This window comes from Typopeltis vanoorti, chromosome 4 (assembly GCF_054136105.1).
Source record: "Typopeltis vanoorti isolate ZY-2024b chromosome 4, IOZ_Tvanoo_1.0, whole genome shotgun sequence".
NCBI classification, from domain to species: domain Eukaryota; kingdom Metazoa; phylum Arthropoda; class Arachnida; order Uropygi; family Thelyphonidae; genus Typopeltis; species Typopeltis vanoorti.
In genome coordinates, this window is record NC_143552.1 from 156,459,048 (window position 1) to 156,481,922 (window position 22,875).

At 36.4% G+C, this 22,875-nt stretch overlaps 1 protein-coding gene across 5 annotated transcripts in view; it reads right to left on the reverse strand.

Annotated features, from left to right (window-relative positions):
- Positions 1 to 22,875, reverse strand: part of LOC150107782 (eukaryotic translation initiation factor 4 gamma 3-like) — a 949,069-nt gene that overhangs the window by 684,805 nt on the left and 241,389 nt on the right. For all 5 annotated transcript variants that reach the window (XM_090392049.1, XM_090392050.1, XM_090392046.1 and 2 more), the window contains exon 6: positions 21,886 to 22,098. In XM_090392049.1, the coding sequence (XP_090248175.1) occupies positions 21,886 to 22,098 (213 nt within the window). The remainder of the gene's footprint in view (positions 1 to 21,885; positions 22,099 to 22,875) is intronic.

The following is a 22,875-nucleotide window of genomic DNA, read 5'->3' on the forward strand; positions in this document are numbered from 1 at the left end:
TGGAAAAAGCAATTGGTGAAATTTGAAACAGTAAAGTGATTTAAATTTCAATGAAGAAATTAAATGAAGAGCTCTACTTAGATCTGTTGTTTATGAAGTAGCAGAAGAAACTTTTTTCTCTGGTACAAAAAATTAGTGAATTCTGAATCAAATAGGTAGAACTACAAGAGGTACGAAATATTTATACTTCAGTGAGACAGGAAGAATAATGTTGTGTGCTATATAAGAGAAAAAAAATGCTCCTATGGAAAGGAAGAAGAAAATTTTATATTTTTAGAAAAGGCCCTAACAAAGAACCTGACCATCAACATTTTGTTGTGAAAACAAGGTGTTTAGTCTGGTAGACAAAATTAAGTATATGTTTAACAATCCAGTAATAGAATTGGGTCAGAGAATGGGTGATTTTAATATTTTTGGATAACAAAATCTCTTAAGTGTAGATTTATTTTAGGCCTTGGATCCAGTTATTTTTGTAACTATGTAATTTTATTTAAAGTGTATATATTGTTTTAGTTTTATTTTATTATTTTTTTGTATTTGGTCTTGAGTTAGTGATTTTCCGATTTCTAAAAGAAACAGTTAAAAGTCACTGCACCAGTCAGAATTGAACCCTTGTGTAATAATAAACATTCGGAATAAAAAATTTGATGGAAGTTTTTTCACTTGACTAGGCTACCAATTATATATTTGGTTTAATCCTTTATCCAAGTGTAAGCAGACAAAGTTTGCGCCTGAAGTATTTTCAGGACTGGGGCAACTCATGGTAAAGGTGGGATAAGTTCTGATCACTTGCCTTAGTATCTCATAATGCAAAACACATATCCTTATGGGTATGTATAATGCTATGCATTATGGAAAGGGTCACTTCCCATAAGGATAAGTGCTTTGCATTATGGGACACGAAGCAAGTGATCAGAACTTATCCCACCTTTACCATGAGTTGCCCCAGTCCTGAAAATACTTCAAGCACAAAAGGATTAAACCAAATATATAACTGATAGCATAGCCAAGTGAAAAAACTTCCATCAACTATCTCTAATCCAGAGAATTTTAATAATAAGGTGTTGACACCTCTGGATCTGGCTCCCAGTGACGAGACCTGGGAAGTGATCCTTTCCATAATGCATAGCATTATACATACCCATAAGGATATGTGCTTTACATTATGGGATACTAAGGCAAGTGATCAGAACTTATCCCACCTTTACCACGAGTTGCCCCAGTCTTGAAAATGCTTCAGGCACAAACTTTGTTTGCTTACACTTGGATAAAGGATTAAACCAAATATATAATTGGAATAAAAAATTTCTTTATAGAGAATCTCTTAACAATACTGATAGGCCAATTGTTACCAAACACATCAGTCTTTGTGTGCAATAAGATTATCATACATTCTTTCTTTCTGTTCTTGTGGAATCTTTCCTATGCTGGAACTCAAATTATACAGCCAAGTCAAAGGAACAGTCATTTCAGGTGAATCAACACAAATGCACATATATGTGTCACGCCTTGTTCTCTAAGATATTGTTTCTCTTTATTAAAGCAAAAGGAATAATTTATCTTGATATGTTTCAAGAATTTAGCATTATCTGAAGCATATATATTTCCTCTCATTTATATATTGAATACATGCCTACACTGATTCATCTTTTGGCTATATCAATAAGACACTCATGGTGAATGATCTTATCAATACTGTACGCAAAATGATTAATGTGTGATTGTGTGGAGGAATTATCAATATGATTACTATTAGAAATTAAAACCGAAAAAAGAAAGGAGAATTTTGAACTTCTAGACTAGATTTGTGCATAACATCTTCATCATCATAACATCAATTAGAATATAAGAAAAAAGTAGTAATACGGTATGCTGATTCGATAATTAAATTTGCATTTGACACCGGAGTCACTTCACTAAACTTCCTGGAAACTAAAATAAAGGAGGATGCAAAGATAATAGAAAACCAGAAAGAAAAGAGATGGTAGTGCATGTTGGAACTGCTGATTTAAGGAGTAACAGATGCCCTATTGAGAGAGGATATGAAAAGCTTGATAAGAAACAAGAAACAAAAACTAATCATTTTATTCAGTAATAAATGAACCATTTTTACTTTTAAAAAAAGTAAAAATAATTAATTTATTACCAAGAGACAATAGTAATGAGTTAAGAATGAGGGCTACGATAAATTATTCAATGCGCAGGTAACACAAAAACATTGGTGCAAATTTTTTGATCTGTGCAGTGAGCTGTTAGAAAAGACTTGTATGAGAGGGATGGCCTGCACTTGAATGGATTGCAATGCATCTCATCAACATAACAAACGCAATCTTAAGGCTGCACACTTCCCTACAAAATAGAAAATTGCCAACATCATGCCGATATAGAAACCAGGCAAAGACTCCCAGCTCTCTCAAGGCTACTGTCCATCAGCTTACTATCCAGCCTAGGAGAAGTCAATGAAAAAATTATCCTCGCAAGACTGCAAGAATCAACATACAAATTAGAAATCATATCAAACGAACAATTTGGCTTCTGATGAGGCCATAGCACAGTCCAGAAAATCCATCGACTGGTAGAATACATCACAACAAGATACAACTGGAAACAGCACATCAGCACTGTATTCCTGGATATCACAAAAGCCTTTGACAAAATCTGTACCAAGGCCTTCACTTGAGTTTGTACTCATCGAAGCAGATATGCCAACAAACCTAATATGGCTAATAAAATCATACCTCAGCTAACAAAAAATGGAAGTGAAAATCAATGGAACAATCTCAAACAGGCAAAATATCCTAGCAAGAGTTTCACAAGGCTCTTTGCTGCCCCCCCCCCTTTTATGACCATTCTAGTTTTTAAAGTGGTAACTATTTTGCTTGTATAACAGTTTGGAAATTTTATCTATAAAGCACGTGATTTTTCATGTTGGCAACTAATTCGTACGTCCTTCATTTATTTCTCCCCTTCAATGATAATGTCCAAGAGTTAATTAAATCTCATTCTGAAGAACTGAGTGATTCCGACCTGCTAAATTTAGATGCACAGCGGGAAGATCCCGAAGAATATGAAGAAAATTTAACCACTGATAGTCAGCCAAAAGAGATTTCACAGAAACAATTTGAAGATATTTTTTGTACAATTGAAGTTTTTAAGCAGCAATGCTTAGAGGCTGACCCTGATGAAGAGAGAACCAGTAAAATTTGCAAAAGAGGCAATATGGCCATACCGCCAGTTGTATGAAAAAAAGAAACAAAATGTCCGCCAAATGATATGAGCTCAATTCTTTGTTAAGAAGCAGAATAATTAAATTTATATTCTGAAATGTTTTATTGTCTTTCAGCTTCATTGTTTTCCTTTAACTAGGGCCTGGGACATGCCTTAATTCTTTTATAAAAAAAAATTAAGGTTCAAAAAAGAAATTTGAGGAACGAATTATATATCTTCCCATAGATTATTGTATTCGATTAGTGCGCCTGTTTTACAGAACGCATTAGGTGCACTAATCAAGGGATTGTTGTACGTGAAAAGCAAGGAGGTAACTTGGTGTATATACACAAATGCCAGAAGCACTAATAACAGCAAATGAGACTGAAGCTAGGAAGCTAACGTTTTCCTAAAGTCCTGATGGTGCCCCCTGGTGGGCTATATTGGTAGTTCCTGGCCTTTGGGCTGAAGTTCTTCTGATAAAAGTTTCCCAAATTTGGGGCAGTCTCATGCATCCAAATTTGTTGAGGTCTGGCATGTTCCTAAGGGCCGACGCTGATTCCATGAATAGTTTTTCATACTTGAACATGCTGCGGTGTATTACTGTGGCGAGTATCCAGAGCGTGGTCTGCAAGCCCAGAGTGGCTGTACTGGGTGAAATCGGATGTAATCCTTGTGTTCTGAGATTCTGATATTTGCTGTCCTGCCTGTTTTGCCAAAGTAGGACAATTTACAGCTGCAAGGGACCTGGTATACACCAGGTAGGTCTAGGGGAAGTGGTTGGTCTTTAGTGGCCAAATAGCGAAAACATCATCAACGTAGCGAAGCCATATGGTAGGTTTTTGTGGGGCTGAGTTTAAGGCTTTCTCTTCAAACGTCTCCATGAAGAAGTTGGCCACGGGTGGGGAAAGTGGTGAACCCATGGCACAAACACCTACCATATGGCTTCGCTATGTTTATGATGTTTTCGCTATTTGGCCAGATGGTCTGGATTCACTCCTCGCCTTCCTAACACACTTAAACAACCAATACCCTAGAATCAAGTTCAACCTGGAAAAAGAGGAAAACAATAACCTCCCCTTCCTAGACACACTAGTCACCAGCCAACCTGATGGAACCTTGGTTTTCTCAGTTTATAGAAAACCCACCCATACAGGCAGATACATTCACCAACAATCCCATCACCCCCCACCACAACAATATGGAGTTATTAAGACATTATTCAACAGGGCAAAAATAATCTGTTCAAATGATCAAACCCTAACCACTGAACTAAATCACATCCATGACACTTTCTCAGCCAATGGCTACCCCCTCCAAAAAATCCAAAAAATACTTAACCCAGTTATCCACAACTCACCACCCCCCTCCCCTTCACAAAAAAGATTACTCTAAATCCATCACCATTCCCTACATCCGAGGCACCTCAGAAAAAATCAATAAAATCTTAAAAAAACATGACTTGATCACTTGTTACAGACCACATAGAAAACTGGCATCCCTTATCCGCTCCACTAAAGACCAACCACTTCCCCTAGACCTATCTGGTGTATACCAGGTCCCTTGCAGCTGTAAATTGTCCTATTTTGGCCAAACAGGCAGGACAGCAAATATCAGAATCTCAGAACACAAAGATTACATCCGATTTCACCAGTACAGCCACTCTGGGCTTGCAGACCACGCTCTGGATGCTCGCCACAGAATAAGATGGAAGAAAGCCACAGTAATACACCGCAGCAAGTTCAAGTATGAAAGACTATTCATGGAATCAGCGTCGGCCCTTAGGAACATGCCAGACCTCTACAAATTTGGATGCATGAGACTGCCCCAAATTTGGGAAACTTTTATCAGAAGAACTTCAGCCCAAAGGCCAAGAACTACCAATATAGCCCGCAGGGGGCACCATCAGGACTTTAGGAAAACGTTAGCTTCCTAGCTTCAGTCTCATTTGCTGTTATTAGTATTTGTGTGCACGTGTCTTTGTATTAAGTTCCCAAGAAGATGGCAACGTGACGTTTGCCGAAATATCGGAAAGTATATATTAAAGTTTATTTAATTTATATTTCTAGTATACACTGTCAATTCCTTAAATATTAATTATCATGTTTAACCAGCGTATAAGCCTCTCAACAAGAAAAATGCCAGAAGCATTAGAAACAAAGTGACTGAGTTTGTTGTTTTGGCCTAAAATTGTTGGTATTTGTAGTGAAAACTAGCTCTCAGAGTCAGATATAGTAACTGTAAAATTTGACAGTTCGGTTACTGGGAACGAAGAAATACGCTGTCAAATTATTACCCTGATGGGTGCTAAAAGAAGAATTATTATGGATGACAAATTATTCAAATATTGTTTTTAGATATTAATCTTTGTTTACAGATTTTTATTCAGAGTGTTTATTAATTACACAAGGGTTCAATTTCGATTGTTGCAATGACTTTAAACTATTTCTTTTAGAATCCGGAAAATTACTGACTCAAGACGAAATAAAAAATATGTACATTTAATGAAAGTAAAACAATATATACATTTTAAATAAAATTACACAAAGAACTATTAAAAATTAACTAGATTCAAGGCCTTCTAAAATAAATCTACACTTTAGAGATTTTTTTATCCAAAAATATTAAAATCACCCATTCTCTGACTCATTCTATTATTGGATTGTTTAGCATATACTTAAATCATGTCTAAGACTAAACACCTTGTTTTCGCAATAACAAAAGTGTTGATAGTCAGTTTCTTTGTAAGGGCCTTTTCCGAAAATATAAAATTTTCTTCTTCCTTTCCATAGGATCCTTTTTTTTCCCCTATAGCACACAATATTATTCCTCCTGTCTCACTGAAGTATAAATATTTCTTACCTCTTGCAGTTCTATTTGATGCACAATTTACTCATTTTTGTACCAGAGGAAAAAATTTCTTCTACTACTTTATAAACAAGATATCTAAGTTGAGCTAATTCTGTTGCCTTTTCCAGTCCTGTCAGGTGTCTTCTCCCTCCAGGAGATTGACTACCATGTGTCTTCACCATGTCCTATTCTGCACCTCTCTGCTGGATTCCTCATATAAGAGATACGTCCAGTCTTTTATATTTTTCATCCACTCCAGTCTTTGTCTTCCTCTTTCCCTCAACAGTTCCTTCGAGAAGTGTCCTTTGTGGGCAGTTATGTCTCAGAATATGTCCAAAATATCTGACATTTCTCTTTTTAATTTCTTTCATCAGGCTCCTGTTTATGCCTGCCATCTCTAGTACCTCTTCATTTGTCTTTTTGTGTTTCCATGATATTCTCATAATTCTTCGCAGCATCCACATTTCAAAGGCCTCCAGTTTTTTCAAACTCAGATTGGAGAATGTCCATGTCTCTACTCCATATAATAATGTAGACCATATGTAGCATTTGGAGATTCTTAGTCTTGTTTTCAGATTTAATTCTCTAGATGTTAGTAAATTTCTCATCCTGTTGAAAGTTGACCTTGCAATTTCATCTTCTGTCGTGCCATTCTCTGTGATCAAGTGTCCGAGATAAATGCATTTTTTCACCTGTTCTAATTTATTTCCTTTTATATTGATGCATATTAGGAGACCTATTGATGCTTAGGAGAGCCTGTGTAGCTCAGTGGATATGGCGTTTACACACCACGCGGCTTGGCCGCACAAAGGAAGACTTCGTTTCGAGTCTAGTCGGCGACTAGAGGAAATTTTTCAAAAAGTCTTTTTAGCGAATCTATTCGACTGCAAAAACAGAGGGTGAAAGAGATGATAATAGTGGCAGGAACGAATGATTTGAAAGAGGACAAAATGGAAATGATAGAGGATGTGAGGGAGTTGTTTGAGGTAGCAAAAGAGAAGAGTGAGAGAGTTAGGATGGTGAGTATCTTACCGCGGTATGACAGCGAAGTGTTTAGAAGGAGGGCCATAATTGCCAATGACTTTATGCGTGGGTTATGCATGGAGAGTGGTGTGGAATTTGTGGATGTGTGGAATGAGTTCGATGGGCGAAAGGACTTATATAAGATGGATGGGTTACATTTGAATGGAGTTGGTGTACGGGGACTTGAAAGAGTGTTGATGAATGATGTGGAAGTGGATGTACAGACTCAGGGAAACTAGATTTATTAAGAGGGGGGAGTAGATATGCAGACTTTAGGGGGGGCAGTTAAGTGTATGAATGAGTATATTATGCCCGGGCGAGTACGACGGACAACAAATCAGAATGGGATAATTAGTATAAGGAATCAAAGTAGGGATGGGACAAATGGGCTTCTGCGATTCATGTACACTAATGCCAGGAGTATTAGGAACAAGAAGGAAGAGTTTTTGGCCATGGTTGGCACTTCCAGGCCACAGGTTGTTGGTATTAGTGAAACATGGCTGACAGAAGATGATAAAGCTAGTGGGATTGAATGCGATGGGTATAGCGTGTTCAGGAGTGACAGGGTGAATAAAAAGGGGGGAGGAGTGTTATTGATGATAGCTGATGAGCTTCAGCCAAGGAGTATAGAAGATGAACTGCAGGATGGGGAAAAAAGCACATTTTGAGGCTGTTTGGTGTGAGATACAATCTAGCAGAACAAAATATACAATTGGGTGCTGCTATAGACCGGGTGATGGAGTGGATGGTGGGAATAGTATGCATAAGCAAATAGAAGAAATGAATGGAAGGAGGGTAATTATTATGGGTGATTTCAATTATGGTAATATTGACTGGAAAGAGGAGAGGGCACATGGGAGGAAGGAATTGGATTTTATGCAGTTATTAAGGGACAACTATCTACGGCAACATGTATTGGAAAATACCAGGGGGCAGAGAGTGCTGGACCTAGTAATTGCAACTGAGAATGTGGCTGTAACGAACATGACCATGTTGCCACCAATTGGTGAGAGTGACCATAAGGTCATGACTTGGGAGGTGGCTAAAGGAGTCGAATTTACAATTAAGACAGGGTATATGTGGAATTACCGGGCTGGTAAGTATGACAAGCTTAGGTGTGTGCTTGGCTCAATGCCATGGCATGTAAAACTGCAAGGGCTGGATGTTGATGGTGCATGGGAGGTGGTCAAGAACTGTTTGCAGGAGGCAATGGTTGACTGTATACCAAGAGTCCGAATAATAAATCAGGTAGGGGTTAAATGGATGAATAACACTATTAAGCTTAAGCTGCAAAAAAAGAAACAATTGTGGAGGGAATTTAAGAAGAAGGGTGACCATCAGGTGCATGAACAGTATAAAGCTCAGGCCAGGATGGTAACAAGGGTGGTAAGAAAAGCAAAAGCAGATTACGAAAGGAAATTGGCCATGCAGGCTAAAGAGAATCCCAAACAGTTTTTTCAATATGTTGCAAGTAAAAGGAAAAATGCTCATGGTAGAATGATCTTAAAAAATGCTGAGGGTAGGGAGGTAACTGAATCAGTCGATGTTGTGGAATTACTGAGCGAGCACTTTGCAAGAGTATATCATCCAGGTGGTGGCTTTGCGGAAATGGAGGAACCAACAGCTTATACTGGAATTGTGATGAATGAGGTAGAGGTAACTAGTCTATTACAGAACCTCAATGTCAATACATCTGTGGGATTGGATGGTATACCAGCTCGTGTCGTACGTGAAGCGGCCAAAGAATTGTCAGTGCCCTTGACCATTATGTTTAATTTGAGCCTCAGGACTGGGTCAGTCCCAAGGGGGTGGAAAGAGGGGAAAATAGTTCCACTGCACAAAGGTGGTTCCAAGGCTGCTGTTGAAAATTACCGGCCAATCAGCATAACAGGAATCATTATCAAGGTCTTAGAGAAAATAGTCAAGAGGAAAATACAAGATTGGATAGAAGAAAATGGGATACTGTATCGGGGACAGCATGGTTTTGTGAAGGGTAGGTCATGCCTCAGTAACTTGCTCACGTATTATAACACAGTGACGGCTGAACTGGATAAGGGTAATGGGTTTACAGTGATTCTGCTGGACCTTGCTAAGGCCTTTGACAGGATACCACATGGAATTCTAATCAGTAAATTGCAGCATATGGGAATGGACATAGGGTTGGTGAGATGGATAGGAGGGTGGTTGACGGAGAGATATCAGAGAGTGGTTTACTCAGGAGTAGAGTCCACAAGACGGCCTGTGACTAGTGGTGTACCACAAGGATCTGTTCTTGGACCACTGCTGTTTAATTTGTTCATAAATGATATAGGAAAGGATCTGAGAGGAACAGTTCATTTGTTTGCGGATGATGCGAAGTTGGGTAGGGCAATAGTGAATGCAGATGACGTCAAAATTTTGCAGGATGATTTGGATAGATTAGAGGTCTGGGCTAGGAAGAATGGATGTCAATTTAATGTGGCAAAATGTAAGGTTATGCATTTTGGGGTGAAAAGATGGGAGGCAGTTTACTGCATTGGTGGAACTGTGCTCCAGGAAATTGATGAGGCACGAGATTTAGGAGTGTTGGTGGATAAGGAATTGAAATTTAGGGGACACATTGCAAAAGTGGCCAAATCAGCTCATCAAATCACTTGGTTGCTGAAGAATACGTTGACAAGCAGAGACAAGCAGGTTATTGTTCCTCTGTATCGAGCCTTGATAAGACCTCATCTCGACTACTGTGCTCAGATTTGGTCACCTAGGTTTCTTCTTGATGGGGAGGAGGTGGAGAGGATCCAGAGGCGAGTGACCAAGATGATAGCAGGTCTGTGGAATGAACCGTATGAGAACAGGTTGAGGATTTGTGGGTTGCAAAAATTGGTTGATAGGCGGAGGAGGGGAGATATAATTGAGACATTCAAATTACTGAAGGGTTTCTATAAAATTAATTCAGAAGATATTTTTGAGAACAGGGCTGGTTGTGGGAGGACTAGGGGACATCCATGGAAACTGGGCAAAAGTGTGGTTAGTAAAGGTGTTAGAGCTGGGTTCTTTACTTTTAGAGTAGTGAATGAGTGGAATGCGCTCCCTGAGTCTGTGGTGGATGCTGTGACAGTGAATGAGTTTAAGGCGAGGTATGATAGATACTGTATGAATGTCGAATAGTTGTGATGAAAATGATTTGGGGCCTCCCTCGATGAGTCTAATGACTCCCTGGAGTTGCCCGTAATAATAATAATAATAATAATAATAATAATATTTTTGGTATTTTCTTTTCTCTTGAAATTATCATGATTTTTGTCTTTTTAAAGTTGAGACTGAGGCCACACTGTTCGCTATACTTGAGAGTTTCATCTATAAGAGTTTTGAGGTCATATTTGTTTCCAGCTAGAAGAACCGTGTCATCTGCATATCTTAGGTTATTAATATTTCTGCCCCATGCAGTGATTCCTTTGAGGTTACTAATTTTATTAAATATTTCTTCTGTGTACAGGTTAAAGAGAATCGGAGAAAAGATGCAGCCTTGTCTCACACCTTTCTGAACTGGGAATTCTTCTGAGGTCTCTCTATTTATTCTCAAAGATGCAGTCTGTTCCCAGTAATGATTAGTTAATAGCCTAATGTCTTTTCCATCCATGCGTATTTTTGAAAGGATTTCAATTAATTGTTCATGTTGGACATTGTCGAATGCCTTTTTGTAATCTATGAAGCAGAGGTACACATCTTTTTGTTTTTCTAGATATCTTTCTATGATGGTTCTGACATTGAAAATACCTTCTCTTGTACCTACATTTCCCTTGAAGCCACTTTGTGTATCATTTATTTCTATGTTTATTTTTCTTTTATTTCTTTCAAGAATAACATGTAGGAGGACTTTTGCTACTTGCCTGATGAGGCTGATTGTCCTGAACTCTTCACATCTTATAGCGTTTGTTTTTTTGGGAATTGGAACGAAAATTGAGTGATTAATAACTTTGGGTAGAAATCCAGTCTTGTATATTTTATTGCATAATTTTGTTAGAAATTTCAGTCCTCCTTCATCGAGAGTCCTCAACCATTCTGCAAAGATGTTATCTATTCCTGCAGCTTTATATGAATTTAGTTTTCTGACAGCATTTTCAACTTCACACAGAGTAAAATGAATGGTTCTTCTAAATCAGTCTGTTCAGGAATATCATTTCTTTGTTGTTCATATAATTTCCTTGTGTATTCAATCCATCTTTCCATGATTTCTTTTTTATCCATTAGAATATGGTCTTGAGTCTCTAATGACACTTGCATGGTTTGCTGTATTTGTCCTGCTTGTCATTTTGGTGATCTTTTCATGCATTTCTCTGCTTCTGTGTTTTCTATATCTATACATTTATATTTAATCCATATTTCCTTTTTTTCCTTTGGCTTTCCTGCATTCTTTTTTTATTTCTTTATTTATGCTTTTATATTCAGGTTTGGTCTTTAACTTTTTTTCTTTGTTCGATCAACGTCAATAATTTTTCATTCATCCAAGGTTTATTCCTTTTCCTTTTTAATTGTTGGAGTGTATTTTTGGCTGCTTCATTGATGCTATTCTTGAATGTTTGCCAGTTCATGTTAATTTCATCAATTGGTGTTCTATTTTCTGTGTGAGTTGTGGTGTCAGACTTGTTAAGGGATTTTGTGAATTCTTTTATAAAGCAGTCTTTAACTCCTTGGTTGTTAAGTGAGTCTGAATTATAAGTTTCTCTTATGAATGGTTGGCTTAGTAGCTTAAGTTTTATTTTGATTTTTGCAATCACTGGGTTGTGGTCCAATCCAGTGTCTGCTCAAGGATATGTTTTTGTTTGTGTTATTGCATTTTGGAATCTTTTGCTTATTATTATATAGTCAATTTGGTTTCTATAAATGTCCCCAGGGCTTTTCCAAGTATATATGTTTAAACAGTGTGTTGGCAATTATTAGGTCATTGGTTTCACAGAATTGAATTAATCTTTCACCTCTTTCATTTCTGATTCCAAGCCCTTGGTTTCCCATGCAAAATGAGATTTTTTCTGAACCCACTTTTGCATTTAGGTCGCCCACCATTATAATAACATCATCAGACTTAGCACTGGAGATTGCAGTTTGAATGTCTTCATAAAATTGTTCCAACTCTTCATCTGGGTGATCTTGGATAATCTTCATCTTGGTGCATAATATGCTTGGATAACATACAGGTTGAATGGTTGTGCAGTTATTTTGGCTGTTATGATTCTGTCATTTATGGGCCAATATCCCTGTAGCGATTTTGGAATTCTATTACTTAGGACAAGCGCTACTCCATTAAGGTGCAAGTCACTGCCAGAGTAGATTATAGTGTGATTTTTCCTTCTTATTATGCCTGTATCTGTCTACCTCACTTCACTGATACCTGCAATAATGGCATTTATCACTTCTAATTTGCCTGCCTCATAGGGTGTTCTGACATTCCATGTTACTATTTTCAAGCGATTGCTCCTGGTTTTCCAGTAGAAATAACAAATAGATCCAGTGTCCTTAAGACAGATGAAACTTTCCAATCAGCATTTCCTCAAACATCGAATTAGAACGTCAATTGCAATATCTTCTTTTATTTACTAAATGCTTGTTAACCGTCTCAACTACTCCAGTTTAAAGACTCATAGTTCTATGATTCCTTTTCGGAATCTTCTATCAACATTCTCCCGACTGTCACATAAAACTTAAAAACTTCCTAAGAACAAAATTTCTCCAGTCTGCGTTCTTAAACTTCCATTACCTCTCTTGTTTTCCTCATTACTCTGATATTGAACTCTCTCTTTCTCTCTGTCAGCTGTCAATCACTCATCAAACTCCTCAGTGAGCATGCACACTATGTAAATTGAAAACAAGAAATTACGTATGATGACTGACACATTGTCTCAAAACAGAATGTCTTTTCAAAACATAACCCTTGATAATTTTAAATTACAATAAGAGGATTGAAAGCAACACAATTATCAGAATCTAGTAAGTATACATCAAAATTTCAAATACTTCACATTTCATTTTGACGATAATATTAATATCAATAACAGGCACATCGCAAGTGCCGATGTATGTGTTACGAAACGAAAACTAATAATATATTAACATAAACAATTTGTAAAAATAGTTATAATTTTAAATTATGATTCTTTTTACAATTGGGTAGCAGAAAAAACTCATGATAAGAATGAAGATGAATTTATTGAACTGTTGCAACAAGACAACTTTCTGAAGCAACTTGAGGACAGAGTGTTGGATTTTATATTCATATCTGAAGGTGTCTCACTTAAGAAAGTAAATGTTTGGCCACCTGGTGACAATGATTATGTCATACTAAACTGGAAAGTAGCCAACTATACAGATATTCTAATCAGGCTAGGTTATTATATGCTGAACTACAAAGTTGGAAAGAATGGAGAGTACCTATCTTTGGTCCCATAAGATCGGTTGTTTAATGGGTAGTGCATGGGAAGCTTTGAAATGATGCTTATATAATGCAGTATCTGAATGTGTTTGAAGAACGAATGGATATTCAATATTATTAAGCAAGACATCCATAACAATGTGGAAGGAATATTGAGGGAATTAGAGTGAGATTAGTTATGAAATACAGGTAGTTCCCAACCTTGTGAGTTAATTTGTTCATAAGTGAAAACTCATGAAGTGGGAAGTTATTTGCCATAGACAATGTTAAAAATAGGGGTTACATTCAAACAATGAAACTTGACTATAGTAATGTTAAATAAAAGTCAACAAAATGACAACTTATTCTTAAACAATAATTTATTTATCCAAAGGAATGAAAACTGACCCTTTAAAATAAAGCAAGCTATTATAATAAAGAAATTATTTATGTCATACATATGTTAAAGATTGTTTATTCTTTATGATTTTTAAATGTACACTTGATTAACTTTACTCTCTGCGGTATTAATTTGTTTTAGCTTACCATACAGTATGAATAACACTGATAAATGTGAAATAAAATATTTCACATTTATCATATTTCACATTTGTAACCACTATACAATATATAGTGGTTATATTGCTTTTTTCACAAGCAGTGAAAAAAGCAATATAACCACTCTGTAATGTCAGTGTAGTTCTATGATAACATCGGTGAGATATTATTATTATTTGACACCTCCAGGGAGTCCACAGACTCATCAAGGATAAACACAGAGTAGTGTACCACATAGTGGCGATGGCTTCAAATACTGTATTTATGAAAGTTAAGCATTTATTTATTGCAGTTAATATTAATATTTTTGATTTTATTGACACTTGGGGGGGGGGGGGGAGGAACAGAACTTATAAACCAAGAACACATATTGGAAACTGGAAAATGCTACAAGTATTGTATGCAAAGCTAAGATGGAGTAAGAAAAGAAATTGGCTGCACAAGCTAAACGCAACCAAAAAGAATTTTATCATTATGCTGCAAGTAAAAAAGGACAAATGCAGAAGAATAATTTTACTGAATGCAGAGGGTACACGTGTCAGAAGAAGAAGATGCAACAGTAGAAATAATGAGTGGTCACTTAGATCTATCAACCTTGTGTATATAACATACTGCACAGTGCTACTGTTGGATTCTAATTATGTAGAAAATAGAATAAATGTTATTTGATTCAGAATCCAACATGATTTTCCATCACAAAGGCTGCGTTTGTAAATATTATTTAATGTAAATAACGTAAATTATAATTTGATATCATATAACTACCTTAATTATATCAAATATTTAATTATTTAATCAAAGAAATGTGTTAATGGTAATAAGATTCTGTATTAAATATTATTAAGCTATTTTATTTATTGTTATGTCAATATTATAAAAACTTGTATTTGCAATATTAACTACGCATTTATTGAAAAGCAAATATTCTAATTATTCCTATTTGTGTATAAAGCATGGTATGTAATGACTCAATGTAGTAGTATAGCCTTATCTAACATTGGCGAGAATGTTTATGTTTGTCTGTTGTCAAGGAGATGCGTGGGCTAAAGAGAGAATAAAAAAAAATATATATAAAAAAGTAGAGAGTTGGGACAGAAACTTGGAAGTGAAAGGAAGCAAGGTGATAAACTAAAGAAGTAGAAGTAAATAAAAGGTTCTTAAGGGTAGGAGTTAAGTGGATAATTTTTATAAGTGAGCAAGAACGTAACGAATTTTATAGTTAGCTGAAAGTGAAATCAGCAACAATAATAGAAGGGAAATTAAAGCTACAATCGGATAAAATAAAAAGCTGAACATTCAAGGAAGAATTCTGAATAAACCCAGCTGATCTAGTATGGCAGCTTATTTCCGATTTGCCCTAAAGAGAACCTCACAGTGTTTTAATTAATTTATGAGTGGTAATAAGGATAGTTGAAGTGCCCTGTAATTGATGTCAAGAATTCTGAAGCGTGATTGATAGTGCTTTAAGTATAACTGTGGATAAGTTTTGTAGATGTGTTTTTTTTCTTTAAGTGTGATAAGTAAATTCCAGAAGTTTGCTCACAACATAATTGATGTTCTAGGAACCATTTCCGGTAAGGTCTATCATAGTGTATTATTAACTTTAACTGTGGAAACCCTTCCTGATTGAGAGTTGGAGATAAGAATTGTTTGAAAGATATTTTCAGCTATTAGATCCTGTAATATTTGAAACTTGTAGCATGACTAAGAAATGTATGAAAACTAATTAGATTGGATGTTCAGTTATATTCATTTAAGTATAAAAACTTTATAACCCAGAAGCTAAGAAGGTGTATGGAAAGACTTGGAAGATTGTGCTAATGTAATTGACTTGACTTAATGCTTGACTTATTTCTATTGTTTAAAATTAGAAGTAAAATTTATGTAAGTGTTATATAATCTATATTAAATGCTTTATTTGTTAACCTAACTGTTGTATTTGCCTGAAATTCTTTTTACTGCACCGTTCACAAAAATTCGAATCTAGCGGGAATCCCAGAGAGAGAAAATAAATACTTTGGCCTGAATGAATGAGAAGACTGCTAACTAACTTTGAATTGATCCTGCTATTTCATATAGACTTATTTAAGGATAGAGTGGCGCAGTATAATAGAAATTTCTCTACCCTTAGATTAGTGATCAATTTACAATTAGTTTTTTTTTTATTTATGAAAGTGACTTATAACAAGATGGCGGATTCGAACATCAAGAGAACAACGTCACGACACTACCACTATACTGGATGAAGAGATAGAGATGCATGAGAAGAAGATCCTAAAGCTGTTGCATAACCTGGATAAGAATTTACAGGAGGACTTCAATAGATTGCATGAATGGGCAGGTAAGTGGAACAATCAATTTAATGTTGCAAAGTGTAAGGTTTGAGATTTGGTAAGCAACGATGTAATGCAAATTACACACTTGGTGGAGAAACTTTAAAGAAAGTAGAGAAGATGAGAGATCTCGGAATGATGGTGGACAATTATCTGAAATTCTGGGGCCATATTGCACAAGTTGTGAAGATGTCATATCAGATAATAGCAATGATGCGGCAGACCCAGACATGCAGAAATAGAGAGGTTATGATGCCACTGTATAAGGCCCTGATCAGGGCTCATATGGATTATTGTGGACAAATTTGGTCATCAGGTTTTCATGGTGATGAGAATATGTTGGAAAGGGTCCAGAGAAGATTCACAAAGGTGGTCAGTGGTCTTTGGAGTATGAAGATTGAGAGAATGAAAGTTGCAAAGTCTCATAAATAGGAGGAAGAAGGGGATAATGATTGAGGCATAAGTTAGTCAAGGGTTGTTATCAAGTTGACATGGAAGAGTTTTTCATAGAATCATAGAACAAGAGAAAACTGATTGAAACTGTATAAGGAGGGTGTGAGCAGAAGGTTCTTTTCACAGAGAGTGGTTGGTGAGTGGTATGCATTGCCTGAGTGGGTTGTGAATGTAGATACATTGAATCAGTTTAAGGCATGGTTGGATGAGCATTATACAATAGTGTGTACCTCCCACAATGAGTCTCTGACTTCATGGGGATCAAATGTTAATAATAATAATATAAGTTACCCTAGTGACTGTGCGCTTCGCAACCATATGCCTGGGGAAGGAGTGCCCTAGGTTCGATGCCCGTCCGTGACGTGAGGAGCTGAAGGATCTTCCTCAGCCATAGCCAAGTTAGCCAGTCTTGGGCGTGGACAGTAGGGTTTTCCCCCCAGTTTATCCTGGGGTTTTTCATCCCGCAAAGCAGGCAAACTGGCCTTGAGAAGTCAACACTAAAGGACGATACACCAGGGTGTAGGGCTGACCACCTTATCCTGTGAAACGGTTTGAGGTCCGATGATTAATAAACCCTCGAGACCGCAAGGTAAAAGAGGGTATAAAGATGAGATATCACATATGCTAAAGGAATGTTCAACTGAACTAACTAGGCCATTAACACGTTTGTATAATATGAGTCATAGCCCAGGAAAGATCTCACAATGGAAAGAATGCATGATATTCCCATTGCACAAGGATACTGCAAAGACTGACGTGTCCAACCATCAACATCTCTGGAGCAAATGTGAAGATTTTAGAGAAGTTGATAAGTACTTGCATAGAGAAATGGGTGGTCAAACAAGATATTCTTTACAAAGAACAGCAAGGGTTTACTAAAGGGAAATAATGCCTGAGCAATTTGCTCATATTTTATAATAATGTTACAGCTGAGTTTGATAAAGGAAATGGATATATTACCATACTGTTGAAACTTTGCTTTGACATTTGATAAGATATCACATGAAAAGCTATTGTATAAATTAGAGAATATGGGATTGGAATATATTGGTTTGGATACGTGGGTGGCTGACAGTATCAGAAAGTACTAAACAGTGTGTGGGTGGAGTGAATCTGACAGATTTAAGGTTTGCAGTAGTGTGTCTTGGGAATTAGTCCTTGGACCATTAATGCTGTTTAATCTATATGTTAATGATACTGGGAATTATTCCATTGCCTATAACAGGAATACTTCAATTGCCTGATGAATCAAAGATAGGCAGAGCAATCAGAGATGCTACTGATACAGCATTTACAGGATAATTTGAATAGGTTAGAAGTGTGGACAAACAATAATGGCTGTCAATTCAATGTTAGTAAGTGTAAAGTTATGCATTATGCAGTGATTACATATCCAATGGCATATTATATTGACGGGATTATGCTTAGAGTAACTGATGAGGCTAGACATCTGGGAGTTATGGTGGATAGGAAGTGGAAGTTCAAGGGTCACATAACAAAAATTGCAAATATAACTTAGAGGATAATTGCAATGTTGAAACAAACATTGACACGTAAGGATAGGAAGTCATTACTCCTCTCTAGAAGGCCTTGATACAACTGCACCTGGACCACTGTGCACAGATTTGGTCTCTTGTGTTCCAAAGAGATAAAAATGCTAGGATGGCTGCAAAGAAGAGTTACAAAGATGGTACTGGGATAATGGAATGTAGATTATGAGTTAGATTGAGAACAGGTGGACTGCAGACCCTGGTCAACAGGAGAAAGAGCATGATAGAGGTCTCTAAACTTACAAGCGAGCATTATAGGATATTGGTTGATTAAATTTTTCATTATGTGGAGGGTGGAGAAAGGACAAGGGTGAATTCATAGAAGTTAAGGTTGTATGCAGTTAAGAAAGGAGTGATGGCTAGATTTTTCTTTCAGGGAACCATGAGTGAGTGGAATAGTTTGCCTGTTGAAGTCGTGATTACATCTAGTGTAAATAAATTTAAGAGGAAGATATGACAGCTGGTGTGGATAATGTATAGCCTCCTTGGATGAGTCCTTGACTCCCTGGAGATCTGATGATGATAATAATAAATCTTCTCTAAAGAATAAAGGCATCATGATGTACTGATATTCCTTCATTGTTTGTTAATGGATCACTGACAGAAACTGTTAACCTTATTAACCCACACCTCACTTGCAGGATATTGAATTATTCCAATTCACTATATGCTCATTCAAGTTATTGTTGATGGATTCTTTGGAAACTGCAATGGATTCTTTCCCCCCATCCCCAGCCAATTTCTTCATGAGATCTGTAGAAAGTCTAACATTTAACACCACTACACAACAACCAATGCCAGCTACATTATTTAGACTTTGTGCTTATGATCTGGTTTCATGACTTAGACAGTCTGCGCGGTTAGCCTAGTGGCTATGCACTTCGCAACCATATGCCTGGGGAAGGAGTGTCCTAGGTTCGATTCCCATCGACGACGTGAGGCGCTTAAGGATCTTCCTCAGCCATAGCCAAGTTAGCCGGTCTTGGGTGTGGACAGCAGGGTTTTTTTTCACCAGTTTATCTGGGGGTTTTCATCCCCCAAGCAAGCAAACCGGCCCCGTGAACACACACGGATCTACAGTCATAAAAATACTTACCCCCCAAGAGGAAGCTCAACTCGCCGCAGTAGGGATGGGGGAGAAATAGGGAGGAAACTCCATATGAAGAAATAAATAAAATAAATGACTTAGACATAATAGTTACATTTTCAGTGCATTTAACCATCCAAAAATACATTTCACTACAGAAAAAGAAACAAACACCTGTTTTTCATTTCCTAGACACTTAGGTATGACTCCCAAATGATACATTATCCTTTTCTGATTACAGAAATTATATGGGAACACACACACAGGAAGGTACTTACATAAAGTTGTATTACCATTCATCCCAACAGTACATATAGAGCAAGGACCACTTGTTCTAATCAGAGAGCCCTTGCTACAGAAATCAATTATCTTCATAACACGTTTTAGCCAATGGTCATAACCTTATAAAATAGATAAAATACTTCACGTTACCCCATCCTTCCACATGTGACACACAAGATTACGAGAAACTAAACTATTCCGAACCCTTATATCTAGTGTACATCTAGAAGATAACTAAAGTTCTTGATAAATAAAATCTTCAAAGATTCAGTGGCCAGTATGACCGACTGTCATACCAGCCTCTGAATTAGAAACTTCGCAGAAATCAATGGTTTCTGTATAGACATGTGACTGCCAATACCAATCCTCTTCAATTCCTTGTACATAGTTCAATGAGATATGGATCGGGAATAGCCTTCATTAAATGCTTCAGTCAATTGCTTCACACAGGAAGTTCTGTTTGTCTGTACAAGCCTTCTCAGATGACGATGATCTTGTCCTGAAAAAAGTCTTAGGACCACAGCACCTCTTAGACAAACAACGTGGGTTATTTTTTCCACTGATTAAACCCAGGATATCTCACCTTTTGAAAAACCAGTCAGCTCTGCTGTTTTCAAAATTGAGGCTCCAGTCAGACAGGCACCCGCAATAAGCCCTTTATCAAACTCCAAAAGATCCTTTGTTTTTTCCATTGTGAGCAACACTATTGATGATCACTGATCAGTAGCATTCTTAAACAGTTGCATTAAACCCATGGTGACACACGTGACCAAATATTTTGCATATATGTGCATAAGTGACATTTACATACATCTGCATAAAGGTTTCTAATTCAGTGACCAGTATGGGTACTATCAAAGCATGAATCGAGCTAGCAAACTTCATTCGTTCTCCAAAGGATCAGTTTCATCCTCTTGAATATCCAAAAATGTATAAAGTTTGGCTACAACTTAGCCTACTTTGTACAGAACTGGTAGAACTATTAACATTCACCTTGAAGAATGTAAGAACTACATTTGCAATCATCTATATGTTAAGTCAGGTTTTGCAAACCATTCTGTGGATATTCCTTCATACAGGATTGAATTAGGATTAAATTGATGACAACTGTGCTGTACAGAAGTCATTACAAGTCTGTGAGACTATATTCAGAATTAATATCGGCTATGAAACACTCCCCTTAATCTCAATAAATATGACTGTCTTAATTTGCCGAAGTCCTGGAAGACTGTCATTCTAAGCCTACATTTAGACTGACTGAATTAACTTTGTTTTTTCATCTGGCTCACAGAGGGTGCCTTGACAGGACACTGATTCCTTTTTAGTTACAATTTCAACTGTTCCTGCAATAATTTAATCAAGTGCTTATTTTACTACAGTTATAACTCGTACTCTGAAAATACTGGTTTGTAATCTAGTATTAGAATTGCTAACATTAGTAACTCAATAACTGTTTGGTTATTCTGTAAAGCACTATTATGAATAACAAGCTAAGCCTATCAATTATGTTAACATGGTCCTAATTAAAATTGTTCATAGCAAGAACTAATATGAAAGGTATCAAAAAACGATTAACACAAGATTTGATTATTAAAGTATTTGTTGCATGTAAGCAACCTATTTTAAAATTCTTATTTATAAATTATGAGAAAATAAACGACTAGGTGACAAAAAAATTTTAAACACCTAAATACAATAAAAATATACTTTTTCTCTTTCAATGTCATTAGAAAGGTTCATTTCTATCTACAAAGGTTCATTTGTAGATAAAAATGTGATGAAAATATTGCAGATAACTACCAGAATTACTTGTTCCTAAGCCTAAATAATATGCTAATATGCGAAATCGTGTAAGATCTAAAGTCAATTTTTTGTTGCTGGGTTAGAAACTCTAGGTTCTGGAAAAAAACTACTTACCCATGCCAGGGATCAATTAGCTAAGGAACCCGATGGGGTGAGAAAACAAAAATTGCACTAGCTGATGATCAAAACTGCATTTTGATTTGCTTCTGCCAATAATAGCAGAAGAACTGATAGTTACAGAAACTATGCAGGCACCTTATACATTGCAAATAAATTGTCACAAAAATTGAAGCAAATGTTCTAGAAGGAGAAAAAAAAACAATTTATCATATTCTTTTGATTACTATTACTCACATTTACAGACACGGCTGACATTGTGGGAGATGACATATAGACCGGTGCCTGAGTAGACAGGGAACTAGTAAAGTGCCCAGCAGTAGGTTGATAAATCATATTAATCTGACTCGCAGCAAACTGATGAGCTGGGGAACCAGAAGCCTGACTCATTACACTAATTTGTGTATTACGTGGCATAGGACGGGGTGCACCTTGCCGGGGGAAATAGTTCTGCAAATACATTGTAGGCCAATAAGAATTTCACACAGATAATTTAAAACTAAATTTTCTTTTAAAAATAAAGTAACAACCTTGAGCATGGGAACAACTAACAGCAATGCAACAATTCATATGCAACAATTCTTTGCATAGCTAATATTAGCTATGCAAAGAACATAATTTTTTTTTTCCTTGCAATATAACTGTAAATAGGATGAGGCATCAAAGCAACCACTCTCTTTAAAGAAAAGTTATGGGATCAAATAATTTATTAGAAAAATAATTAGAAAAATGACGTTTTTGTTTATTTATTAATGTAATATTCTAAAGAAATCATTTCTAAATAGAAATTCAAAAAAGATGTAGATTTCAATTTGAAAGGCCACAAATTAACATTTTATCCAGGACAATTTCATAAAGAATCATAAAGAGCAACACAAAAATTCATAAAAGATGGTAAAGAAAAAATTAACCATAACGTGCATCAGATCATCAAAGCCTCGGAGATGGAACAAATAACAGATCAAAGGAAAATAGAAACAACATGCCCAATTCATGTGAACAAGGATTAGAGCCGTCTGTAAGAACTAATAACAATGTTCGCTAAAATATCAGCCATATGATTAGAACTCAATTTGGAAGAAATTATAGTGAATATGTTAGATTTAGGCAAGACATTCCAAAACAAACTACATTTTCTAATAAAGACAACTGCTTCAGAAATACTTATGAGCTGGAGTTTATATCTTTGCAAATTCTTTATCAACTTTGGACAAATTCATGACTCTA